This window comes from Hemitrygon akajei, chromosome 2, assembly GCF_048418815.1.
Source record: "Hemitrygon akajei chromosome 2, sHemAka1.3, whole genome shotgun sequence".
Classification (NCBI taxonomy): Eukaryota; Metazoa; Chordata; class Chondrichthyes; order Myliobatiformes; family Dasyatidae; genus Hemitrygon; species Hemitrygon akajei.
Genome location: NC_133125.1, coordinates 104611901 through 104632242, shown reverse-complemented (window position 1 = coordinate 104632242; position 20342 = coordinate 104611901). Strand labels below are relative to the sequence as shown.

Below are 20342 nucleotides of genomic sequence, written 5' to 3'. Positions count from 1 at the left end.
CTATTGCAAAGCAGAATTTCTGTCACTTCACTGAAACTGTAGCACAGCAAACACATGCTCAGCTTTTGCTAACAGACATTTGAATGTTCAGCTCTGTAATCCCACAACTTTCCAAATCTGCTCATAATATATTATTTTTCTGTTACATCTCCTTTCTTTGCATTACCAACTTGCACTTCAGTCATATTTCTGGCAACATCACCTCTCCATTCAGTACCGTGTAATTTCACCATAACTCTTGGATACTTGTCCCTTGATCTCTTAACTTCGAGATTAACTTTCATTCAAGTTGAATTGTCATTCAACCATACACATGACTACAGCCAAACGAAACAGCATTCCTCTGGGGTCAAGGTGCAAAACACAGTATCAACGGTCACACACACCATACAACACATACAGTATAGATACAATAGCAGAAAACATACAATCCAAAGAAACACATATGTAGCCCAAGTTCCTGAGTGTCATGGCCTGTAGATTGATGGTGCAGCAGTTCCTCGTCACATGCTAGTGCAGTTGCAGATGTACGCAATCCAGCTTCTTTTCCACTGAGCGAACACTGGAGGGCAGCACCAATGGGTATACAGCTGTAGCATGCGTAGATTCTGCTCATTTTAAGGAAGTCTGGTGTTGAGCAGCTCTTCCTGCTTTTTAGTCTAGTTGCACATCTCAGATGGGTTATTCTTAAACTCCATCTGAGATAATGCTAGTGTTTCTTACCAGTACCTTGGTCAGTCTCATGAAAATAATCAGCTGAATTCTCAAAGATCTTTTCTAAGTTACACCTTCCCTTACCACAATGGACAGTGGAAAAGTTATCTAAAACAGGAAGATCATCCGCAAGCATTTTGTGTGTGTTGCTTTGGATTTCTGGCATCTGTAGTGTTAGGTTTTGTAACTTCAAAGGCATTAAGCTAATTCAAAGGAAGACACTGGAATTGAAAATGTGGGTCTAATTTCATGTTTACTTCAAGTGAGGCATGTACGTATCACATGGTAGTGTGATGATGTATGCAATTCACGTATTTTTAAATATAATTCACAATGAATTATTTAAACAATGAATTATTTGAACAAGAATACTTAATCAAACTATGTGTATATATATGTGTGTGTGTATATATATATATATATATATATGTATATATATATACACAAAATTGCTCAAATATTATTGAGATTAAATATACAGCACTCCTTCCTGCTTAGCTATAAACTCAAACTCAATAGAGAATGCATCTCAACTATATACATGGTATTATATAATACATTTACTCTACAGACATGCAAAGGATAGTAAATTTTAAATTGTCCCATTCAGGTCAAAAGATTTAATTGTTATGAAGGCTTTCTTACTTTTGTGGGATAATGTCTTCCCTGCCCAGGGGAATCCCTCTGCTTGGCAGGTGAGCCTTGTGGCTGTGAAACAATCTCATTTCCTGGGCCTCCTCCGTGGTGATTGTTGGAGTTGACTCTCTTACTTCTCCTTTTCTCTTTCTGGATCTACTTCAATCCCTTTTTCTTTCTTACAATCCTTCTCTCTTTCTTGTTCACATTCTTTCTCTCCATCTCTTTCCCCCTTTTTCTCCTTCTAGTTTGTGTATCTTAATCTTGGGAAGGTCCACTTAGTTCAGAAGAGTATTCTCTTAATGATTCTTCTTTTGCTCCCTTTATGATCTGATCTTTCTTATTGGTTTCCTCATCCAGAGTGTCATCTGATGAATCCTTTGTTTTCATATCTCCATTGACTCCTTTCTCTTTGGCCTTCCTCTCATCCAGCTGGGCTTTGGTCTTTGCATCTATTTTTACAAACAGCATTTTATCTCCCAATTGAAGTTCATGCAATAATCTTAATGCACACAGAGCAGATTCTGGTTCTTCATACTCACAAAAGCCGAATGCTTGCAACTTTCCTGAAGCTCCTTGATCTCTCTTCCAGCTGAAAACCAAGCCACATTTCACAAGTAACTGCCTGATTAACATATCGGAAGCTTTCTCAGATATGTTGCCTATAAAAACTGTTGTTTTCGGATCATTGATTTTGTCACTTTCATGCTTCCTCTGCGCAGCATGGTCCTTCTTTGGTCCAATATGCTTTCCAACCAGAGGCACAAATGTTGGCATCAACACTTGTTTGCCTTCTGTTCGGCAATGGCTCATGGTTTTCGACATAGAGACAGTTGTGGCATCATCCAATATTATCTTTCATAATTTGTTTCCAGATGGCTTCATTGCAGGGGATGTGGCATGCAAATGCTGGATGGATCTCCAATCAAGTTGTAACTGTCTCAGTCAATCACACCTCCACAATGCTGACCCTTCTGTTTTTACCACATGCAAGCACAGGGTTGTTTGTTGTGTTTCACTGTTACAAATGTCATTCCCACAGGAGCTATTACTCTAGTACAGGTTCTTCATTGAATATCTGCAGACTTCAGTTTGGTATTTTTGAAATGCCATTCAAACTTATTTTGTGGAATGATTGAAACAGATGAGCCAGTGTCCAATTCGATTTTAATTAATTTCCCATTCACTTCTGATGTAAGGCATGTTGCTTCTCAATTGTTAATTTTCACATTGTAATCTTAAAGCTACACAATCCTGTCTCACTCTCATCATTATCAAATTTTTTCACCAATAACATGTAGATTAGTGCTCTTTTTGAAACTGCAACTTGACTTTTGATCTTTTTCTATTCTCTGTGCAGTCCATTTATTTTTGGCTGCCTGACGTGATCTTTGCATGTGACCTACTTTGTTGTATTTTATGCATGTTTCACCTTTAAACCTGCATTTGTTTGGTGTATGTGAACCCCTCCCACAATGGTAACACAATTTGTTTGACCAGGCTGGTTTCTATTTAGATGCTGCAACTTTATTCACGCTCACTTTCATTCCTGACTGCAACTTAATCACATCTGTCTGCAGTTTCTAGTGAAACAGCAAGTTCAACTGCTCTTTTAAATGTAAATTGTGCTTCAGTTAGGAGCTGTTATTGAATGCTTTCTTGTAAGATTGCACAAACTAATGATCTCACAGTGTATCATTATGTCCATTACTGAACTGACAATGATCAAACAATCATTTTAATTCATCCACGTACACTGAAATGGACTGCCCTTCTTTTTGATTCAGTTTATGAAATGTAAATGTTCTGCAATCAACAATGGCTTTTGTTCTAAGTTTTTCTGCATCTCTTAAACACTATCAGCATAGATCACTTCTGCCTGTTTGGTTGGAGCAGTCAAATTTGAAGCAAGCTCTATGCCTTTAAACCCAATACACTCAAAAAAATTGGTACACGTTTCTCATTGCCTCTTTCACTTGCTTCAAAATATTGCTGAATTAGCTCAGTATACAAAATCCAGTTACTCAGTCAGCCATGAAACATGCCAATCTTTCCAACAGAACCAGCCATTTCTGTCTTTTTTAATGATTATTATCAACCGGTACTCACTCTTAATGAACCTGTGAATTCATTTCTGATTTTTCTTAAAAACTTGATTGTGTCTTGCCTTCTGAAGACACGTGCTGCACTGCTTTTTTAACAACTCAACTGTCCTTCGCTGTGCTTTTCTTTGAATTTGAATGTCTTGCCATGCTTAAATAGGTTAGTAGCCATCTTGGGTTCATGTTAAAAATACCTCATTGCCAATAGTATGTTTTGTAACTTCAAAACATTAAAGTAATTCAAAGGAATGGGAGTCCAAAATGCATGCTTAACCATGTTTAACCAAGCAAGATGTGTACATGTTACGTGGTAGTATGATGACATATGCAATTAACATATTTTTACATGTAACAATCAGGGGTTATAAGGACGTGGCAGTGGAACAGACCCAAGTACTGAACACAGGCGCAGAGGCCGAGTAGGGAGGTGTTACGGTCGTAGCAAGCGCGGAATTGGTGCCAAGGGAGTCTTTACCCTGAGTCTTGGTCTTCGTAGAGAATTCAGGAACAATGCTAGACTAGAACTGATAGTCCTAAGAACCATGGAACGAGGTTACTCATACACAAGTCAACCAACAAACTGGCACCTTCTAGTTGTGGTCACAGGATTTTTATACTGCATTTGCCGATGGAAAGCAGGTGTTTGTAGTTAGTGGAACCTGGGAATAATTGGGAACTAAATGAGGTGACTGAGGCCCAATTCCTGAGGAAAATAACCAGGTAGGTGATTGCCAGAAGGGACCGTGACAATGATGAATTATTTAAAAGAACAAGAATGCTTAATCAAACAATATATATACAAAATTACTCAGATATTATTGAAATATTAAATACACAACATGTAGGATATCTTGTGTCTATGATTTGCTGCTCTACTGTGAAGTTTCTTCGAGGGTTGCCTAACCTGATGAAGTTTAAATCTCTTTGATGGGGGTTCAGTGAGACTCTCTCTCACTGCTACCCCTCTATGATCTCTCCTGGCCTCCAACTCTTTGACCACGTACTCACCCTGATTTGCATCTTCTAGCTTGTCTTCCTTCCCTTCCCTCCACTTGTTTATTTTGGCACCTTTCTCCTTCCTTTCCAGTCCTGAAAAAGGGTCTAGGCCCAAATAATTGACTGTTTATTCATTTTGCATAAATGATACATGACCAGCTGAATTCCTTCAGCATTTTGTGTATGTTGCTCATTCTCCAGATGTTGACTGGCCACTTCCAACATTTTCTGTTGTTGCTTTGGATATCTACTTTTGATTTTCAGTCCTTTGTAGGATTCATTCAGGGTAATATCCTGAGCTTCAATTATTTTAAGCTGCTGCATCAATGATTTTCCCATGGTCATAAGGTCAAAGTGGGAATTTTGATGACAGTTGGACAATTTCCATTTATGGTACCTCAAATAATAAATTAGTCCAAAACCTGGGCAAATTTTAGGTGGCTATCAACATTCATACCACACCCATGTATTGACCCACCTCCACATGAGAGAGCTGAGCTATCAATCCTTGACAGCCAACAACTTTACTATTAAGGAAAGTCAAATATAACATCTTGAGATAATTAATGAGCAAATATTTAAATATACCAGCAATGTAACTACTGTTAGTACTTATGAGATTGGATGAACTGTGCTGGGTAAATAAAAACAGATCGCATAGCAACTTTAGAGAGAGAAACAAATTAGTGGAAAGAAAAAGAAAGATAAAGTAAAAATTAGCTTTATTTGTGACATGTATGTTGAAACACTGAAACATAAAGTGAAATGCATTCCTTTTGTATCAGTGACCAACATTTGTCCAAGATGTGCTGAAGACAATCTGCAAATGTCACTGTGCTTCTCGCAGCGAAGTAGCATGCCACAACTTTCTAACTTTGACCATATGTCTCTGGAATGTGGAAGGAAACTGGAGCAGCTGGAGGAAGCCCACACGTACAATCTCCTTACAAGCAGCGGTGGGAATTGAACCCTGGGGGCTGTAAAGTGTTACACTAACTGTTAGAGTGTATTCTGGAGTGATGGAATGTAGCAAATATTAATTTCAACAGCAGCCATTCCTCAGATCCGATTGCGGATTGAATTTAAAATGCAGCTCAATGATGGTATAATTGGAGCTAAAGACTGGGGTTGATTGCAAACCAGGAAACTTACCCCTTTGCAACTCACACAAAATGCTGGTGGAATGCAGCAGGCCAGGCAGCATCTATAGGGAGAAGCGCTGTCGACATTTTGGGCCGAGACCCGTCCTGACCTGAAACGTCAACAGCGCTTCTCCCTATAGATGCTGCCAGGCCTGCTGCATTCCATCAGCATTTTGTGTGTGTTGTTTGAATTTCCAGCATCGGCAGATTTCCTTCTGTTTAACTTACCCCTTTGACCTGATATGTCTGCGTATGCATGAATGCAGCTCAGAGACAGCGGTGATTAACACTCACTTTGGGCGTGTTGGTGCGAAGACGCATTGGACTTTTGACATCAGAAATCAGCGAGCTGTTTGTTAAGTCTCCCCTTCTCGCTGTGAAACGGACACACCTCTTTTTCCCTTATTAGGGAAAGAGAGCCCCTGTGGTATGTCGAATTACCAGGTGAATGAGTAGTCTTTGGAGTGCTGCAGGTCTGTGTCTTTATTGCTGCACGATTGAGTGCTCAGTGGGGGGGGGGGGGTCGGATGTTTTTTTTGCTGGTGGGGGAGAGGGGGTCGTTGTTTTGCTGCTGCTTACACGTGGGAAGGGGGGCTTTGGGGTTCTAACATTTAGCTCTCATTCATTCTCTGAGGCACTCCTCTGCTTCTGTGGATGGTTACAAAGAAAATAATTTCAGGATGTATATTGTATACATTTCTCTGACATTAAATGGACTTTTGAAACCTTTGATTGATGTAATTCAAAGGAAGCATGAGGAGTACATTGTAACTATAGAGATTGTCCTGCTGGTACCATTGATCTGTAGCATATAAAAATGGGATGTAATGCTGGGTCAGGAAGCTTTTCTCCAGAGTGGCACCAAATGTTAACAGCTTGTGAGTGCTGAAAAACTTTTATACGAGCAGCTGCATGACCCTCTGTGGCTTTCGTTGACAGTCACAACACTAACTGCTAGGCTACCGTGCCACTCAAAGAATGTTTCCGGTTAATAGCCTCCATGAAGTTGATGAATGCTTATTAATCAAAGCTGATCTGTTTGAATGAAAACCATTTTGTAGATGAGTTTAAAAAAAAGCTCATACTGTCTTCACTGCCTTTTCTTTCAATAGCTGAAGTGCAGAGTGAAATTGAGAGGATCTTTGAGCTGGCCAGAACATTGCAGTTGGTTGTTTTAGATGCGGACACCATTAATCATCCTGCACAACTCATCAAGACCTCACTTGCACCGATCATCGTTCACGTTAAAGTTTCTTCTCCCAAGGTAAAATATGTCATCCATAAACATTTAGAATAAGGGGATTGCCTACATTAAACGTGTTACAATAAAATCTTGAATAAGTGCCAGTGTGACTCTGTTGTAGCCCTTCTTGTCTACATTTAAACTCATAATCAGATGTGAAAGTAAGTTAGTGTGAGCAAATATGGTGTACTGGGAAGAAGGTGCCCAATATTATGTTTTTGCAATGTGACTGTACTGACTAGAACCAGTAATAAAATTAAGCTCCTTTGACCTTGTCAGCACTTGACATACCATGCAGAGCTGAAAGGAAATAAAACATGTTGAAGTTTGTCAAAAGCTCCATTGGTAAAGATTAGAACATTTTTGCCCAAAAGCTGGCAAGTAGGACTAGCTTAGATGATGCATCCCTTTGTTTGGTGTTGCAAAACTCTATTACCCTATGTTTCATGTCGATGTTAAAGGTTCCATAAAATGCTGAAGAAATGTTCAAACAACCAACTGCCCACACATCTTATTGAAGTTTGCTGTTCAATGTCTAAGCTTTATTTGCCTTTTTAGTCAGAGTTCATAGTCTGTAAAAAGGTTTGAGGTATTTCTGTTACAGAATATTTAGTAACTGCAAGCTATTGTACAGTATATCTGATTGTACATGTTAGGGCATATTCTGGAGTTATGATATATAGAAAATACTAATTTCAATAATAACCAGTCTTCAGACCTGAATATGGATTGTATTTTGAATTTAAAATGCAGCTCTGAAGAATGGTCTTCCCCGAGCTGCATTTTGGGGTTGATCATAAAAAGAGAAACTCTCCAGTTGACCTCAGGAGCCTGCATATGCATGAATGTTGCCCAAAGTCAGTTGGAAGGAACATTCATTTTGGGTGACTGGAGTGTGCGGGTGAAGATGGAGATGTATGAAAATTATATGTAATTGAAAGGAAGCATTGTAGATACATTGTAACTATAGAATTGCCCTGCTGTTACCTTTGATCTTTAGCATAAAAATGTCACATAATATTGCATCAGGCAGGCCTCTTTTCCCAAGAGTGTCTTGAATATGATGCCTGCTGCTTGTTTTGCTGAATAAAGACTTATATATCCGCTAGCTTCAGTGTCTCTTTGGTGACTTTGTTCACCGTTGAGGTGTTTTTTTGTTACAGAGCATTTAGTAATTGTGAGCAACTATACAGTATATCTAATTATACTGAAAGTAGAATTTCACTATTTGGAGATAGAGAATCTGGAATGGAGTAATTTGTGTTTTGCTGTTTGTTGCAAACAAGCAAAACTTTAGCTGCAGATTTTACTCACCTCTTATAAATTAGTTCAGCACTCCTCACTTTGTCCGATGGTTGAGGCTTCAAAATGCTGAGGCTTTGTAAGGCACTGATGAATCATCACTTGGAGTATTGTGAGCAGTTTTGGACCCCTTATTTGAGAAAGGATGTGCTGACATTGGAGAGGGTTCAGAGGAAGATCACAAAAATGAAGATGTATGAGGAACGATTGATGGCTCTGGGCCTTTACTCGCTGGAATTTAGAAGAAAAACGGGGGATTTCATTGAAACCTATTGAATGTTGAAACGTCTAGATAGAGTGGAAATGGAGAGGGTATTTTCTATGGTGGACGAATCTAGGACAAGAGGGCACTGCCTCAGAATAGAGGGACGTCCATTTAGAATGGAGATGAGGAGGAATTTCTTCAGCCAGAGGGTGGAATTTATTGCCAAAGACGGCTGTGGAGGCCAGGTCATTTGGTGTATTTAATGCGGAGGTTGTTGATTAGTTATGGCATGAAAGCTTACAGGGAGAAGATAGGAGAATGTGGTTGAGAGGGAAATGGATCAGCAGAGTATATAAACCTGTAGAAATCTAGTGTAGTGTATAAACCTTTAGAAAACTGGTGCCTATTGTTAGCCATGGAAGCAATCTCTTCCACAATGCAAACTGCAATTAGATATCCAAAGAAAGGTTTTTTTTTGAAGATGCTGTAGACATGAAGAACATCAGAAAGCTATAAACTCAAGAGATTCTGCAGATGCTGAAAATCCGAAGCAACACACACAGAATGCTCAGCACATCAGGCAGCATCCATGAAAATGAAGAAACAGTCAACGTTTCGGTCCAAGACCCTTTATAACACTTGAAAGGAATGGGGAAAGATACTAGAGTACAAAGGTGAGGGGAGGGGAGGAGGACAGCTAGAAGGTGATAGGTGAAACTGCGGGTTGGGAATGGTAGCAGGCTGGAGAAGAAGAAATCTGATAGGAGAGGAGAGTGGATCACAGGAGGAAGGGAGGGAGGAGGGGCACCAGGGAGGAGGTGATAGGCAGGTGAGTACATGAGGTAAGAGGCCAGAGTGGGGAATAAAAGAAGAAGGAAGAGAGAGGAAAAAAAATTACCAGAAGGAAAAATCGATATTCATGCCATCAGGTTGGAGGCTACCTAGACCGAATAAGAGGTGTTGCCCCTCCACCTAAGGGTGTCCTCATCGCGAAAAAAGAGGAGGCCCTGGACAAACATATCAGAATGAGAATAGAGATAGGAATTAAAGTGGTTGGTCACTGGAAAATTCCACTTCTGGCAGATGGAGTAGAGGTGTTTGACAAATGGTTCCCCAGTTTATATCTGGTCACACCAGTGTAGAGAAGACCACATCGGGAGCACCTGGTACAATAGACGACGCCACCAGATTCACTGGTGAAGTATTGCCCCACAGTTTTGCAGGTGAAGTTTTGACCCAACAGGTGAAGTGTTGATGATTACTTCTGCCACAGTGAGCGCTGGCAACAACTCAATACGGGAGCGGAGAAACAGCAAACTCTGTCACAGTGAGCGCTGGCAACAACTCAACCCAGGAGCGGAGAAACAGCAAACTCTGTCACAGTGAGTGCTGGCAACAACTCAACACAGGAGCGGAGGAACAGCAAACTCTGTCACAGTGAGCGCTGGCAACAACTCAACCCAGGAGCGGAGGAACAGCAAACTCTGTCACAGTGAGTGCTGGCAACAACTCAACACAGGAGCGGAGGAACAGCAAACTCTGTCACAGTGAGCGCTGGCAACAACTCAAGCCAGGAGCAGAGAAACAGCAAACTCTGTCACAGTGAGCACTGGAAATGACTCAACCCAGGAGCGGAGGAACAGCAAACTCTGTCACAGTGAGTGCTGGCAACAACTCAACCCAGGAGCGGAGGAACAGCAAATTCTGTCACAACGAACACTGGAAATGACTCAACACAGGAGCGGAGGAACAGCAAATTCTGTCACAACGAACACTGGAAATGACTGAACCCAGGAGCGGAGGAACAGCAAATTCTGTCACAACGAACACTGGAAATGACTCAACCCAGGCGCGGAAGAACAGCAAATTCTGTCACAACGAACACTGGAAATGACTCAACACAGGAGCGGAGGAACAGCAAACTCTGTCACAGTGAGCACTGGCAACAACTCAACCCAGGAGCGGAAACAGCAAACTGTGTCACAGTGAGCGCTGGCAACAACTCAACCCAGGAGCGGAGGAACAGCAAACTCTGTCACAGTGAGCACTGGAAATGACTCAACCCAGGAGCGGAGGAACAGCAAACTCTGTCACAGTGAGTGCTGGCAACAACTCAACACAGGAGCGGAGGAACAGCAAACTCTGTCACAGTGAGTGCTGGCAACAACTCAACCCAGGAGCGGAGGAACAGCAAACTCTGTCACAGTGAGCACTGGCAAGAACTCAACCCAGGAGTGGAGGAACAGTGGACACTGTCATGGTGAGCACTGGCAACAACTCAACCCAGGAGCGGGGGAACAGTGGACACTGTCATGGTGAGCACTGGTAATAACTGAAACCCAGGTGTGGAGGAACAGCAGACTCCAATGTAGAGAGGGAAACAAGCGGATATTCATAGGAATATCAACAAAGCATCGGTGGAGTGACACTGTGAGACAATTTTTCTTCACAAAAGGGCTCCACAACAGCACTAAGTGAGGGCTGCATTAAATGCAGGAAACTCAGGCCAGTCACAATTCACTTGACAAGAGTAAACAGAAAGCACAACGGCTTAATGCCTCTGGTTAAGACAATGATTAGTACATACATACAGATGCTCGAAAAACCTGGGAGCCCAACTAATGACAACTTCACCTGTGAATCCATTGTATCCTGTGGTGGCCTCTTCTTATTTCACAGAATTCACAGAAGAGGTTAAAATGTGTTGTTAAATCAATAAATTCAAAAATAAGAAAAAGAGGATATGAGTAGGTTGTTGTTGAGATCAGATTTGATATTACATATTTATGTTACATTTAATTCAATATAAATAATTAATTAAAGCTAATGCCAAAGATTGAGACTGAGGACAAACTACAAATTCCAGCTAGGTGAAACATCTCACCTCCTTGTACCTTCAACTATCTGAACATTTAGAAATGTTCCATTCTGCATGAGAAAGAAATGAATGAAGTGGTTTGCTCTCTGAGAGCCCTTGGACTTTGGTTAACCTTTCAGGTTTATGCATCGCAGAGCTAATTATGACATGAAAACATAGTCATAGAGCTGGCTGTGAAACATGCAATGCTTTGATGTTAGAACAGAGAACATGAAACAGTACAGCAGAGTACAGCCACTGCAATCCATAATGTTGGGCCAACCTTTTAACCTATGGCTAGATCAATCTATAAACTTTCCCTCCCACATTACCCTCCATTTTCTATTTCTCCTGTCCAAGAATCTCTTAAATATCCCTAATGAGTCTACGTCTACTGCCACCCCTGGTATTGTGTTCCACACACCCTCCGCTCTCTGTGAGAAAAACCCTCCTCTGATATCCTTAACTTCAAGGTGATCCCCTGCCTGTGCTACATAATTTAAACACATGTCAGCTTATTGGAGAAGAAGGGAAAGAATAAAATGGCAATTCATTTAATCAATTAATCAAACAAGCAACAGCTGAACAGCGGTGTGAGAACACTGGGAACAGTGGTTGCTGACTCGATGAGCTGAATGGCTTAATCCTGCACTAATGTCTAATTGATCAAACGGCATCCAGCTAGTTGGCCTGTGTAGGATTACTGACTGGCTGTGATTTCTGAAATTCTGCATCTGCTTCTGGTAGCACAGAGCACACTGTAGGTCAGATGTCTGATCTTAATACTCACATTTGAGTCCAGGGATGTTCCTCTCCTGATGTACTGAGTGCATACTTCATAGCTGATGTACACGATTGGTAAATTGCTTTTATTATTGTCGAATGTACTGAGGTACAATGAAAAACGTTCCATATGGATCAATTCATTGCGACAGTGCATTAAGGTAGTATGAGGCAAAACAAAAATTGGGCAAAAACTGGTGTGGGTTTTCTTCGGGTCCTCCAGCTTCCTCCCATGGTCCACAGGTGTACCAGGTAGGTTAGTGGATCATTGTAGATTGTCCTGTGATTAGGTTGGGGTTATATCAAGATTGTCGGAGGTTCCTGGGTGGTGGGACTCAAAGGGCCGAAAGGGCCTGTTCTGTGCTCTAGTACTAAATTACGGAGTGCAGAATAAAGTCTTACAGAACAGAGAAAGTGCTGTATAGGTAGACCAAAAGGTGCAAGGCCGTAACGAGGTAGACTGTGAGGTCTAGAGTTCATCTCATCATACTAGGGAACCACTGTTACAGGAGCAGGATAGAATCTCTCCTTGAACCAAGTGTGTGTGCTTTCATGCTTTGTACCTTCTGCCCCAGGAGAGGTGGGGGAAGACAGAATGTCCAGGCTTGCTTTCTTACTGAGGCAGCAAGAAGTATAGACAGAGTTATTAGAGGGGAAACTGGTTTCTGTGATGTGCCAAGCTATGTCCATGACTCTGTGCAGTTTCTTGTAGTCACAAGCAGGGTAGTTGTCATTTAAGGCTAGGTAATAAAAACTGGTGAGGGTCAAAGGAGATGCGCCAAATTTCTTTTGACTCCTGAGGAAGTAGAGGCGAGGCTGAGCATACTTGGCCAACGTGGTTGAACCGGGATAGCTATTGGTGATATTCATTCCTAACTGCTTAAAGCTCTCAACCACCTTGATCTCAGCTGTGGTGAGCATCTGCACCTCTGCCCCCCTTACAGCAGTCAATGTCCAAATCTATCGTTTAGTCAATACTGAGTGGAAGATTGTTGTCGTCATGTCTTTAATTCTTTTCTGTGTTCCAACTCATCATTATTGGTGATTTGGCCAACTACGGTGGTATCATCTGCAAACTTGTAGATCAAGTTAGAGCAGAATCTGAACGCACACTATCGGTATTATTACAGGACCATTCATTCAATTGGATCCCTAGATTTCATTAATACAAAGGGAGATGATATGTTTTCCTTTTAAATAATATTAATCTTTCGATTATCTTATATCAGTTAATTGTGCTTTACATGAATTTATAATTCCACATTTTATTGATAATCTTTAAAAATTTATTGGATTGTTAATATCGCTTTGAACTGAGGAAGAACCTTTTCATGCAGAGTATGCTGAATAGGGTGGTGGAGGTAGGTACTTCCACAGCATTTAGGAAGGACCTGAAGAAGCTCTTGAATCGTCAAGGTATTGATGGCTCTGGTCCAAGTGCTGGTAAATTGGATTAGTACTGGATAGATGGTCAACATGCACATGGGGTTTGGTTTATTAGTATCGTCACGTGTACCAAGATACAGTGAAATGCATTATGTATATACAGATCAAATTGTTCCACAATGTACTGAGCTAGAATAAGGTAACACAACGCAGAGTAAAGTGTATAAGCTGCAGAAAACATGTAGTGCAAGTAAACAATAAAATGTAGGGTCACAACAAGGTAGATGGTGAGGATGAGTCCATATTATCGTAGAAGAAGTCCGTTTCAAGGGTCTGATACCAGGGGTGCAGGAGCTGTCCTTGAGCCTGGTGGTATGTGGATTCAGGCTTTTTATATCTTCTGCCTGGCGGGAGAGGGGAGAAGAGGGAATGTCTGAGGGAAAGTACCAATGCTATGCTGCATGACTCCACGTCACTGATGATCAGACAAAAGAGCATTGTGACAACATAACTGTTGTAAGTTCATTAGGTCAGTCTGTAGGTGGTACCTGAGACTTAGTCATCATTAACAGCCTAGTCCGCCTCATGGTTCGGCCTTGGTGGCAAAACCTCGAGGTGAAGGTAATTGAGAGCTTGGCAGCTCAAAAGGCAGCGTTGTCAGGACTATTGCGCCGGGCGTGAGACAGGCTCCAAAATGCGTTAAACGGGCTTCAGGCTGTGCAAGGGTGCAGTGGGAATCCAAATGGAAGTTTCACATGTCTTCACTGTGGAGGAACAAATTGATCTCTGCCTTAACTTACTACTGCATGTAGAGCAGGGTTTTCCAACCCTTTTTATGCCAGGGACCCCTACCGTTAACTGAGGAATCCGTGGACCCCAGGTTTGGAACCCCTGATTTAGAGTCGAACCTTAATATCCTGAGTGCTTCGGTATTGTAAGTTTACTGACTGAAGAATTTGCTTTGTTTTCACCAGGTGCTGCAGAGGTTGATAAAGTCCAGGGGAAAGTCGCAGAGTAAAAACCTCAATGTCCAGTTGGTGGCAGCAGATAAACTGGCACAGTGTCCTCCAGTATGTAACAGTTCACCAATTCCTGACATTGGCAGGTGTACTTTAACAACATTAAAACTACTATAAAAAGTGTCGTTACAATATGGGATAAAACAACTCTTCAAAGCTGTTGTTACAGCCTGGCATCTGTTCCCACCCTTTTCAGTAGATCTGATCCCAGCAGATAAGTACAAGTTTTGAGAATTCAATTCAGCTTAACTACTGCTTTCCTTTCACAGACAACCTCGTAACTTCATTCAGATTGGGACATTTAGACTGAATGTTAAACATTCAGACTTAAAAGTAAACTAAATTGTCATTAATTATTCTGAATTCATGAGCTGGTTATGAGTTACTAAGTGTGTGGAACAGGACTAAAATATATTTAAAAACTTACGCATACAAACATCATGTATGAACTGCATCAAAATTCATCAATTGCTGTGAATAATCTGACTTGCATCACTTAAAACAGACAGATCTTGTTTTATTGAATCTGCATGAATATGCCCTTCTGGCCCTGCGAGCCATGCCATCCAACAAGCCCCAAATAACCCCAATTTAAACCTAACCCAATCATGGGATAATTTACAATGATCAAGTAACCTACCCTGTATGCCTTTGGACTGTGGGAGGAAACTCGAGCACTGGGGGAAAACTCATGCATTCCACATGGAGGACGTACAGACACTCCTTACAACGGACTGAACTCTGAACTCTAACGCCCTGAGCTGTAATAGTGTTGTGCTTACCACTACACTACAGTGATGCCCATATATGGTGTTCCTCAAAGTTCCACTTTCTATCCTCTAATCCATCCCAAACCTCCCATTTTCATTTTCACCAGCCCCACATCCTAATTCTGTTCAGTGGTCTGTACAATGATTAATTCCAACTAAGCCTTAAACTGAGAGCTTTGAGAGTTTCAACTTTGAGATTCTGCTTCATTGCTTTGATTTTTGGACCACCTTTCATTTGACTCTCCCTCTAGTTTTATATTTTTCATCTTATCATTCTTATTTGCTGTGTTTTAGTTCAGTGGCTTGTGATGTTAATTACTGTATACTCCTTAAGTCTTTTTAAGTATTGCACAAGATGACAAATCAAGTACAACACAATTACAGGTCATTCAGATAATTTAGTCTATATCCCATTAGATGTTTTGTGGGAAATCCATTCCACCTTGATTTGTCTATCCTTCTCCCCTTTCTCCCGATATGTTTATCTAGAGTCACAGAAAAGTAGAGTACAGAAACATGCTTTTTGACCCATCTAGTCTATGCCGAATCATTTTAACGCCCATCAACCGGCAACCTGACCATACTCCTCCCATTCAGTTACCTATCCAAACTTCCCTTAAATGTTGAAATCGAGTTTACATGCACCACTTGTGCTGGCAGCTCACTCCACACTCTCACAACCCTCTGAGGGAAGAAATTTCCCCTAATGTTCCCCTTAAAATTTTCATCTTTTACCCTTGACCAATGATCTCTAGCTGCAGTCTCACCCAACCTCAGTGGAGAAAACTTGCTTGCATTTACCCTATCTGTACCCCTCATAATTTTGTATACCACTATCAAATCTCCCCTCAATCTTCTACATTGCAAGGAATAAAGCCCTAATCTACTCAATCTTTCCCTATAACTCAGATCTTTCAGTCCCGGCAACAACCTTGTAAATTTCCTCTGTATTCTTTCAACCTTATTTACATATTTCTTGTAGGCAGGTGAGAAAAACTGCATGGAATACTCCAAATTAGGCCTCACCAATGTCTTTATACAACTTCAACATAACATCCCATCTCCTGTACTCAATACTATGAATTAAGAAGTCCAATGTGCCAAAACCTTTTTTTACAACCCTAAATTTCCTTAAATGCATCAACACAATTTAACTCAATTTGTCCATCACTAAAAAAAAGTCTTAACTTTTAGTTTTGTTTTGGATTTAGTTTTGTCTGTCTTGTTACTTCTAAATATGACTCCTGCACAAGTAGAAACATCTCATCCATCCCTCATCCTCGGTTCTGATGAATAGCAACTCCCTGGTAGTTACAACGTACCAGTTCAAGTTCCATTCTCTCAGTCATTTTTCACCTTTTCCTCAGGTTCTGCATCCTTTCTGATATATAAGAGGTCAGACTGTTCATATTAATCCAAGTGTGTTCTGACATGATCTAAAATAACCCTCATGATTTACCATTCACTTCTTATAGAAATAAACTGAATAGTTTTCATTTTATGGCCTTTGCAGATTTCAATCCCTTGATCTCTTTGCTCTTCTAATGTTTTTGAAGTATTTCTACCAGCACGTGCAACAATGTACCATGCGCTCAACCTACAAAGGAGAACTACTCTCCACTAGAGCTAAGATCAATGCCAAAATTTCAAAATCCCACCGAGCTAGTTAATTGAGCACCGAAGACACAAGAGACTGTAAATGATGTGATTTGGAGCAAAACAGTAAATTTCTGGAGGAACTTAATGGGTCAGGCAACTTCTACAGAGACAAAGGGAACATTGATGTTTCAGGTCAAGATCCTGCATCAGGACCAAGAGTCTCCAGGAGAAACATCCACTGTCCATTTTCATCCACAGATGCCTGACTCACTGAGTTCCTACAGCAATCTCTATTTTGCTTTAAACACATAAAATTACTGTTCAGATAATGTAAGACACAAGAGATTCTGCAGATGCTGGAAATCTTGAGAAACACATGTACACAAAGTTTTGAAGGAACACAGCAGGACAGGCAGCATCTATGGAGGGAAATGAACAGTCGGCCCAAAACATTGTGTATTCATTTCCCTCCATAGATGCTGCCTGACGTGCTGAGATCCTCCAGAATTTTGTATGCCTTACTCAGATCAGATACGATGTTATGCACAGGGATAGATCATTTCACACACAAAATGCTCCGGGAACTCAGTAGGTCAGGCAGTATCTATGGAAAAGAGTAAACAGTTGACATTACAAACCAAGACCCTTCTTCAGGACTGAAAAGGAAGGGGGAAGATGCCTGAATAAAAGGGTAGGGGGAGGGGAAAGAGGCTAACTGGAAGGTCATAGGTGAAGCCAGGTTGGTGAGAAAGGTCAAGGGCTTTCAATGTCACTTTAGATTTCCAGTATCTGCAGACTTCCTTGTGTTGTAGATCATCTGATCCTTTTTACCTGTGTTACATGTTAGTCTATTCTCTATGTAATGAATAAGCAATTCTACAAAGAAAACTGCTGTGAAGTAATAACATGAAATTTAATCCTTCAAGTTATAGTTTGTATTATTTATGTTTAAAATTATAATTGGTTTGGAGAAATGAGTCTAACGTTCTCTTCATTTGACAGGACATGTTTGATGTCATCCTGGATGAAAACCAGTTGGAGGACGCATGTGAGCATTTGGCAGACTATCTTGAAACGTACTGGCGTGCGACGCACACTCCCAGCAGCGCACCACTGAATCCATTACTGGGCCGGAACTTAGGTAGTACTGCACTGTCAACATATCCTTCAGCTATCTCTGGGTTACAGGTATGAACACAAACAATGTGGTTACCTGTGGAATTAACAGGACAAAGTAAGCTGTGACCCATGCTTCAATACAAATAATTGAACACCCTGGTACACAGGTGCAAGATTAACTCATTAATCATTTGGGAGGTATTGCATTTTGGGAGAATTTACTCAGTGAATGGTAGAGCCCTGGAGAGTGTTATGGAGCAGATAGCCTGAGGAGTTCGTATGCATAGCTCATCACAGTTAGAAATGGTGGTCTCCATAAGTCAGGGCTTTGGAAAGTTTGTTTGCTGATATATAAGATATCCTCCAGGCCACACTTGGAGTATTGTGCACATTTTTGGTCAGCCTGTTATAGAAAGGAAACTGGAAGGAGAGCTGAAAAGATTTACCAGGATGTTGCCTGGACTTGGGGGCCTGACTTAAAAGGATACGTTAAATAGACTGGGACTTTAGGAGTCTGGTGGTGTGCATTTGGAATGAACTGCCAGAAATACTGATTGAAATGGATATATCGGCAACAATTAAAAGCCATCTAGATAAGTACATGGAAATAGGAGAGGTTTAGAAGGCAATAGAGCAATCATGGGCAGATGGTCGAGTTGTGCTGAAGTGTCTATTTCCATAATGTATAACTCAATGTACGGCATTCCTCATTCAGTGTAAATAGTTCACCTTCAAAGATTCAAAGTTAATTTATCATCAAAGCATGTATGCAGTACGCAGCTCTGAATTTTGTCTTCCAACAGGTAGTCACAAAACAAAGAACCATAGAAAAAACCTGTTCAAAGAGAAACATCAAACATCAAATCCCCTTCCCCCCACGTGCAAAAAATATCATGCGATCAGCAACAAAAATAACGAGCAAAAGCACAGAATATAAAAAACACAAAATCAAAAGGCATATTTCAGTACAGTTCAGCTCAGTGTTCATTATCTGCAGGCCAGCTTGATTTAAAAATCACACAAAAGTAGTAAACATGGGCACTATCCACCAACAGCATAGAGGGAGAGAGAAATCACTCCAATGCAAAGGCCTTCCCTTGGGAGCAGCAAGCGAGACGGAGAGAGAAGCCGCCACATGCCAACACCTTCTCCGACTGCACTGGCCTCAATGATTTCAATCTCCCTCAGTGCTTTAGCCGGCAAGATTAAGCTTCACACAAAAATAATAAATTTGTCAGCTCTAAAATGAATTCTGCATTGTGTCTACTGCTCTTCCCAGCCCTCTAGATATAACCTTATTGTACGAGGGGTGATTGATAAGTTCATGGCCTAAGGTAGAAGGAAGTGAGTTATTGTTCAAACTTTCTGCATAATCACTCAAAAAGTTGAACTACATATGCATGTAATGAGAGCTGTATAACTCATCTCCTTCCACCCCAGGCCACGAATTTATCAATTACACATGCTGTGGACACTTTCTGGAGGTCCAAAATCCGTATGCTCCACAATCACTGGACTAAGTGTGTAAATGTAGGAGGGGACTATGTTGAAAAATAAATGTGCTAGGTTTTCTAAAATTGACTCCTTCTACTTTAGGCCACAAACTTATCAATCACCCCCCCTGAACTAGCTCTTCAGTTCCAGATTTCAGGAACAGCATAATTCTGCTCCACAGAAAAACAAGTCATCATTTAAATTTGAAAAAATGAAACAACTCATCTGTTAAACCACATCAAATCTTTGACATACCAAATACGTTCTATAGGAGTCAATTTCTTTCTTTTAATTTTCATAGTCCTGTTCAACTGCAGCCACAGCATCTGGGAATTCACTGTCAGTTATTGAAATAAGCCCCAGATTATGAGGCTACCTTCAATTCCAGTAATCAGCCTTTTTGTAATGGCTCATCTGTTTCACTACACACTTATAAGACCATGGCACCGTAAGACATAGGAGCAGAATTAGGCCATTCTGCCCATCAAATCTCTGCCAGTCCATCATGGTTGATTTATTATTCCTCAGAATCAGGTTTAATATCACTGCCATATGTTATGAAAATTGTTGTTTTGTAGCAGCAGTACATTGAAATATATAATAAAAATATAAATTACAATGAGTATATATAAAAAAAAGAAAATTGAATTAAATAAGTTAAAAAAGAGAAGGAAAATACTGAGTAAGCGTTCATGGGTTCATTGTCCATTTATAAATCTGATGGCGGAGGGGAAGAAACTGTTCTTAAAATGTTGAGTGTGTGCCTTCAGGCTCCTGTACTTCCTCCTTGATACTAGCAATGAGAAGAGGGCATGTCCTGTGTGATGGGTGTCCTTAATGATGGTTTCCACTTATTGAGGCATCTCCTTTTGAAGGTGTCCTGGGTGCTGGGGAGTTCAGCGTCCATGAACTCTAGACTAGTTCCTTCCCTTGATAAGATCTTTCTGTGGCCCAGTAAATGATATGATCCAATGC

General features: G+C 40.8%; 1 protein-coding gene across 4 annotated transcripts in view; it reads left to right on the top strand.

Annotated features, from left to right (window-relative positions):
- Positions 1 to 20342, top strand: part of cacnb4a (calcium channel, voltage-dependent, beta 4a subunit) — a 441145-nt gene that overhangs the window by 409354 nt on the left and 11449 nt on the right. For 3 of the 4 annotated variants that reach the window (XM_073026725.1, XM_073026733.1, XM_073026742.1), the window contains 3 exons: positions 6703 to 6854; positions 14341 to 14436; positions 17757 to 17942. In XM_073026725.1, the coding sequence (XP_072882826.1) occupies positions 6703 to 6854; positions 14341 to 14436; positions 17757 to 17942 (434 nt within the window). The remainder of the gene's footprint in view (positions 1 to 6702; positions 6855 to 14340; positions 14437 to 17756; positions 17943 to 20342) is intronic. The other variant, XM_073026750.1, reaches the window with a different exon arrangement.